Consider the following 6,895-nt stretch of genomic DNA (forward strand, 5'->3'; position numbering starts at 1 on the left):
TTCACCTTCCGGACCCAGGACCCCCAGCAGCTGCCCATTGTCAGTGTGGACAACCTCCCTCCTGCCTCATCAGGGAAGCAGTACCGCCTGGAAGTTGGACCTGCGTGCTTCCTCTGACCTCTGACCTCCTGGCTCCTCTAGGCCTGGAGGGGAGGGAAGAGGAGTAGGAGGAGGCAAAGGGAGGGTACTCAGGGGCAGGTGGGCCCAGGAGAGGCAGGTCCCCTGCCCGAGGATCCTAGGGCGGGCCCCAGACGTTGTCTGCCCAGGAGAAGGGGCTGGGGGGTAACAGGGAGTGGGGTGACCCCAGCACAGTTCCAAAGACCAACCAAAGAGCCAGCCTGAGCCAACTGGGCCTGTCTCCCAGCTCCGCGGCCACCCCTCCCTCCCCAGCTTCCTGCCCAAGCAAGAGCCCCACGTTCCAGCCAGCTTGAGGGAAGGGGGCAGCTGGTCCCCGCCAGGGAGCTTCGATGTGCAATATTAGAGAGGAGACATGAAAAAAGGAGAAAAGGAAAGAAAGAACTATATATATTTTATTTAAACAAACACAAAGGAGGTGCGTTACTATTCTTTTCACCTGGGAAAGAGGTGAGAGGGTGAGAGAGCAGCCGGGGGTGGGAAGCAAAGGAAGCCGAGGGAGAGGAGACCCTCCCCTCGGGGCTGGGGGCGCCCACGTTTGCTACCTCCCACTGTGGAATCGCTGGTGCTCGCAATCGTCTCTTAGTGTATGTGATTTTTTTTTTTTTTACGAAAAAAACCAACAAACCCTATTTAAGATTCTAAAGGTGCTACCATTTTTGCCACAGACTCTGAAGAAACGTTTTGATGTGGGCTCTCCTCCACATTTTTCTCTCTCCTCCAAAGGACAAAGTTTGGGGAACTTTTAAATTCTCCTAGCATCACCCATGTGCTCATCCGTAATCTGCTAAGGAGGGGGGAAGAAGAAAGGGGAAGAAAAAAAAAAAGCAAAAGCAAAAAAAAACAACACACACACACACACACACACAGGGAAGCCACCAAAATGCAGAGACAAAGAAATATGTCACAGATGAATTTTAACTTACAGACTTTGAAACGTTTGTCCTCTAAAGCAGGGAGGCCTGAGCATGAAGGATTCTGACCTAACCCTTCATGGTCCCAGAGGGGAGTTGGGCCAAGGATGCACTCGGAGGATGCGATATAGACGGGAGGGTCCTGGGAGAAGGCCTTGACCTTGAAGAAACGGTTACAGGAGCAACGGTGGGTAGGCTGGCCTTGGAGGTGGAAGAGAAACATGGAACCATCTCCTGAAGCCACATACCACCCACTAAGATCCTCCCTCCCAGGAGCCTGTCCTTTCAAGACACAGCCATCACTCTTGCTTTTTTAGTCATTAAATCCCATAGGAACACAGCGTCAGTAGCTCCCCGTGTACACGTGGGCCAAGGAGAAGGCATACCTACGGGAACCTTGGGGTGCGGCATGATAGGGCTATTCAGTGCCATCTGAATTGCCTACATCCGCGAACCAGCCAGCGCCCGGGGCGGATCCTGAGGTTATTTTAACTGAGGAATTATTTTTATAGAAGGGGAAATTTTATGTGAAAGTCTATTTGTCTTTCAAGTTGTGTCTCTTGGGGAATTGGATTGGATTTGCATTATTTAATACCTCACTCTGGCCCACCCTCCCCACTGGTCCCATCCCAGCCTGCATCCCGGCCCCCAGCCCCCGCCCAGAGGCCTCCCGTGGAAGGGCATTCCGCAGCCGCCCGGGCCTCGCTCAGCTCCGTTCCCCACGCTGCCAGTCTCCACCTGGCCCCCGTCTCGTCCTTGGGTTTTTCTGCTGTCCCCCTTTATGTCTCTGTCCACATGTCAGTGTTAAAACCCCCGTGGGTCCCGTCTCTCCTTTTCCCTTCTGGATTTTAAATAAATATTTAAAACTGAGGCAATGGAATGACTAATCTGTGGCCGTGTACTTCTTTGAAAAGCCGGGGGAAGGTGTGTGGCAGGGCTGGAGGGTGGGGGGAAGGGCCTCAGGGGGCACCTGCTTCTGCCGCTTCCCCCAGTGGAGGGGGGCCAGGGCGAGAGCTATGGCATCTTAGCAGGAGGGCTGGCGCCCGGAGTGAGAGAGCTCGGTTTCTCGGGGTGAGCGTAACACTCCCCCAAACCTGGTAGCTTTGCATTATTTAATACCTCACTCTGGCCCACCCTCCCCACTGGTCCTGTCCCAGCCTGCATCCCCGGTCCCCGGACCCGCCCAGAGGCCTCCCGTGGAAGGGCATTCCGCAGCCGCCGGGCCTCGCTCAGCTCCATTCCCCACGCTGCCAGTCTCCACCTGGCCCCCGTCTCGTCCTTGGGTTTTTCTGCTGTCCCCCTTTATGTCTCTGTCCACATGTCAGTGTTAAAACCCCCGTGGGTCCCGTCTCTCCTTTTCCCTTCTGGATTTTAAATAAATATTTAAAACTGAGGCAATGGAATGACTAATCTGTGGCCGTGTACTTCTTTGAAAAGCCGGGGGAAGGTGTGTGGCAGGGCTGGAGGGTGGGGGGAAGGGCCTCAGGGGGCACCTGCTTCTGCCGCTTCCCCCAGTGGAGGGGGGCCAGGGCGAGAGCTATGGCATCTTAGCAGGAGGGCTGGCGCCCGGAGTGAGAGAGCTCGGTTTCTCGGGGTGAGCGTAACACTCCCCCAAACCTGGTAGCTTCACATGGCAGGAATACATTCTCCCGGGGCTGGAGGCTGGAAGTTTGAAATGAAAGGACTTGCAGGGCCGCCACCCCTCTGCCGCCTCTCTGGGATGCTGCCTACCCGGTCCAGCTTCTGGTGGCCCCAGGCATGTCAGCGCCTCCATCCCCATCCCCATAGCCACCAGACAGCCTCTCTCTATTCACACCTTGGTAGAAGGACAGCAGTCCTCTGGGATGAGGGCCCACCTGGTCTTACCTGGATTCCTTCGGCAGAGACCCGATTCCCCGGGGAGGCCACATTCACGGGTAACGTGGTTAGGATTCCGACACATCTTTTTGGGAGACACAATTCACCCTGCAACATACAGGGAGGAGGGGTGCTGCGTTTAACACGAGCAATCCCTTCTTTTATTTTTTAATCTAGTACAATCACGCAGAACATAAAACTCACCATTAATGATACTCCGGACACTCACAATGCTGTGCAGTCACCACACTGGGACACACCTATCCCTGTTGGGCCCCATGTGCCCTGACCAGTTCAGAGTTTTCTTCCTTCGCTTGTTTCTCCTTCTCCGGGACCTGGGAGGGAACAGAACTTTTCTGTCCTTATTTAGGAGAAAGAACAAATTACAAGCAGTTGAGTTCTATGTGGGATTTTATGTTTTAAAAACTAGCGATAGCACTAGCTGGTTTGGCTCAGTGGATAGAGCATCGGCCTGCAGAATAAAAAATCCCGGGTTCAATTCTGGTCAAGGGCACATGTCAGGGTTGTGGGCTCAATCCCCAGTAGGGGGTGTGCAGGAGGCAGCCCATCAACGATTCTCTCATCATTGATGTTTCCATCTCTCCCTCTCCCTTCCTCTCTGAAATCAATAAAAACATATTTAAAAAAAACAACAACCTAGCTGTAAGTTTCCAGGTCATCGGTTTACTTGCAGGGGGGTCTTCTTACCCTCCTCACCCGCGTCCTTCCCCCAGGCAGTGAGCACTGGGAGCTGCTCCATGGCTCCTCCATGGCTCCGAGAGTCCCATTCCCGAAGCCCAGGATTCCTGGTCCGGAAGGGCGGAAGGGCGTGGAGACTCCCACATGCAGGTGCACCCTCCCATTGTGCAGAGAGGGCAACAGGCCCCAGGGCAAGGCCTGGAGTCGCCTGGTGAAGTCAGGTCAAAGGTGCAATTCAAGCCCACGAGGGCTGGTGGCGCTGTTGAGCGCCTTAGCCCAGTGGTTCTTGCATTGGCCACACCAGCAGCACCTGGGTGCCTGTTGCCTCTTTTCAGCCGCTTCCCAACCCTCCTGAGTCACAAACCCTGAGGGTAGGGGCAGCGATCTGAAAGCTTCCCTTGGAGATTCATGTCCCAAACATCACGGCCCTGCCGTTTCCTGAATCTGGAAAATGCTTTTCCAACATCGGGGGGAAAAAATACTTGAAAATGAGATAACAATATTTTCATTTCTTTGACAATATCACAGATGAAGCAGAGACAGAATGGCCATTTCCTGAGACCTGTCCACTCTCACGGAGTTTGCCCGGCTCTCCGGTCACACTTCCCATTTTGCAGAGGGAACTTCAATCACTTGAATGTCTGTTTTTCCCACGGCCACCCCCACCCCCGGAAGCTCTGTGAGGGCAGGCACGCACCTGGCGCTCTGCTGTAGCCACAGGTGATGGCACTCACACTTGTTCAGTGCTCGCTCTGCATTTCCTCTCGCCCCTTCCTCAGCAGCACCGTCCCCGTGTTGAGCTGCGTGTGGGCACGAGAGTAACAGCGATGGGTCTGGCCGTGAGTCTGGGGGGCTCTGAGTCTGGTGGAGGCAGAGGGAGGGGTTGGAACTTGTGTGGAGCTGGGGGGGGGGCGAAAAGGGGGCACAGCTGATGCAATCTCAGCAGGGGAGGTAGTGAGGAGGTGACACTATGCATCAGGGTCTTCAGAGAAACAGAACCAATAGGATGCATGTGTTTACAGAAATGTATTAGAAGGAGCTGGCTCCTATGATTATGGTGGTTGGCAAGTCCCAAGATCTGCTCAGTGAGTTGGAAGCTGGGGACCCAGGAGAGCCGATGGGATCGTTCTAGTCTGAAGGCTGGCAGGTTGGAGACCCAGCAAAAAACTGATGTTTCCGTTCATGTCCGAAGGCAAGAAAAGGCTGATGCCCATCTCAAGCAGTTTCGTTAAATATCTGGGTACCCCATGGCTCACTTAAGTTGACACATAAAGTTATCACCCAAGTTGAGTTGAGAGGAAATGAATAGAGGTTAGCCCAGTGGTTCTCAACCTTCTGGCCTTTAAATACAGTTCCTCGTGTTGTGGTGACCCCCAACCATAAAATTATTTTCATTGGTACCTCATAACTGTAATGTTGCTACTGTTATGAATCGTCATGTAAATATCTGATATGCAGGATGGTCTCAGACAACCCCTGTGAAAGGGTCGTTCGACCGCCAAAGGGGTCGTGACCCACAGGTTGAGAACCGCTGGGTTAGCCAGATGGGGAAGGTCATTGGGGGGAGAGGGAACAGCACCTGATAGTAAAGGTGTCATGCATATGTGGGGAACAGTGAGTGGTCCAAATGGTGCTGAGGGTGTAGGAGGGCCTGGGGTGCTGGGCTGGGAATAGGAAAGCCACAGGCTCGCCCAGGAGAGCAGGGTTTGGGTTGGCCAAGTTGGGTTTGGGCTGCTATGGGTGCTGGAGCAGGGCTGTCCAGGAGGCAGCTGGCTGAGCTGGGAGGACAAGAAAGAGGTCTGAGCCCCTGCCTGTCCATCAGAGCTCCAGAACCATCGGATCAGCAGCAGCTGTGTGGCTTTGAAGACGTGAGAGGGGAAGAGAGTCAGGAAGAAGGGCCAGAGGGAGAAGGGGGCGGGGGCTATGTTAAAAGGGCAGCATGCCAGTCTCAGCTGGTCCAGATTCCAGGAGGGCCTCCCGTGACCTGGCCAGTGAACGCCAGCCCATTCCCAGCAGGGGCAGGTATGCCTGGACATGGTTGGGGAAAGAAGGCAGATCTCCCGGGTGGGCAGCACCTGCTGTTTCCAATCTCTAATTGCACAACCGAGTGTCAGGAAACAGCCAGCGTGGATTTCCCAGGCCCGGTCAACTCCAAGGGAAAGCCCAGGCCAGCACCCGTGTTTGCTCTGTCCACACGGGCCCTAGCCATGGGCAGTCACACCCCATAGTGACCAGCAGTTTGGTGCTGGGAAAGTCAGGGAAGGGCAGGCCACAAGGGGAGAGGTTGGCCGGTGATTCCCAGCTTCCTGATCACTCCCAATATCTAGGCCTCAGTTTCTCCCTCTCACATCCCTTTCACAATCCAGGACCGCTGGCTCCTAACTGCTCACCTGCCTGCCTGCCTGCCTGATTGCCCCCCTAACCACTCACTCCCCTGCCGGCCTGATTGATGCCTAACTGCCCTCCCCTGCCGGCCTGATGGCCCACAACTGCCTCTGCAAAATGGGGATGATATGCCCTTCGCTGCTTGCCAATCACAGACGGGACTGTTGCTTCATAATAGTAGGGTGAACCATATGAAATGGAATGATATTCAACAGCTTTCTGACCTATAAAATCCTCAGCGTCACATGGAGCAACCCAATGACAGCACCGTTCAAAATAACAGCAGCCGCGTTTCTCGCCCACTGTGAACCCAAAGCCATGCGGATGGGCCGTTTGCAACTCATGCGTGACCCTCTGAGACACATGTTGTTACCTTGGCTCTTTGGATGAAGGAGCTGAAGTCCAAAGCGGTTACATAAGGTGCCCCAAACCACGAAACAGGTCTTGAACTTAAGCAAATCTTTTTGGGTATTTCCTCCGCTGAACACAAAGTTCCTCATTAGAACAGCTTGCTCTGCCAATGTGTTCTTCCTGGCTGTTCTGGCGGAAGACCACAAATTAATCGTCGGACTCAGAGCTCAGCCATGGCCTTGATGAAAAAGTGTGGCTGACCCGGCTTTCTCAGCAAATGCATTCTTTCACACAGGTGCATGTCCCTGTTTATCTAAACCTCACCTCTTCACCGGACCTCACTGTTTTCTCATCTATCTGATCGGGGAAATATCCTCTTTTCTTACTCCTACTATGGACATATTTTTGCATTTTGATGTCTTGAGAAGTGGGATGTAACCTGCAACCCCTGAAGTAGTTATGGAATGCAAGAATCTGTCTGTCTTTCCTCCCCACCCCAACCTGTCATTAAACTGATGGTGACTGGTGTTAGAAATAGGCGACCCCTTAGAAGA

At 53.8% G+C, this 6,895-nt stretch overlaps 1 protein-coding gene and 1 long non-coding RNA gene across 2 annotated transcripts in view; both read left to right on the forward strand.

The window, feature by feature from the left end:
* COL27A1 (collagen type XXVII alpha 1) overlaps positions 1-754 on the forward strand; it is a 143,710-nt gene extending 142,956 nt beyond the window's left edge. The window contains 1 exon segment of the mRNA XM_015567140.1: positions 1-754. This exon segment is cut by the window's left edge and continues 12 nt beyond it. Within this exon segment, the coding sequence (XP_015422626.1) occupies positions 1-117 (117 nt within the window). The 3' untranslated portion in view covers positions 118-754.
* Positions 755-6,578: 5,824 nt separating this feature from the next.
* Positions 6,579-6,895, forward strand: part of LOC107183890 — a 5,845-nt gene continuing 5,528 nt past the window's right edge. The window contains exon 1 of the long non-coding RNA XR_001514711.1: positions 6,579-6,591. This is a non-coding gene — a long non-coding RNA (uncharacterized LOC107183890). The remainder of the gene's footprint in view (positions 6,592-6,895) is intronic.

Source organism: Myotis davidii, unplaced genomic scaffold (assembly GCF_000327345.1).
Source record: "Myotis davidii unplaced genomic scaffold, ASM32734v1 scaffold142, whole genome shotgun sequence".
Classification (NCBI taxonomy): domain Eukaryota; kingdom Metazoa; phylum Chordata; class Mammalia; order Chiroptera; family Vespertilionidae; genus Myotis; species Myotis davidii.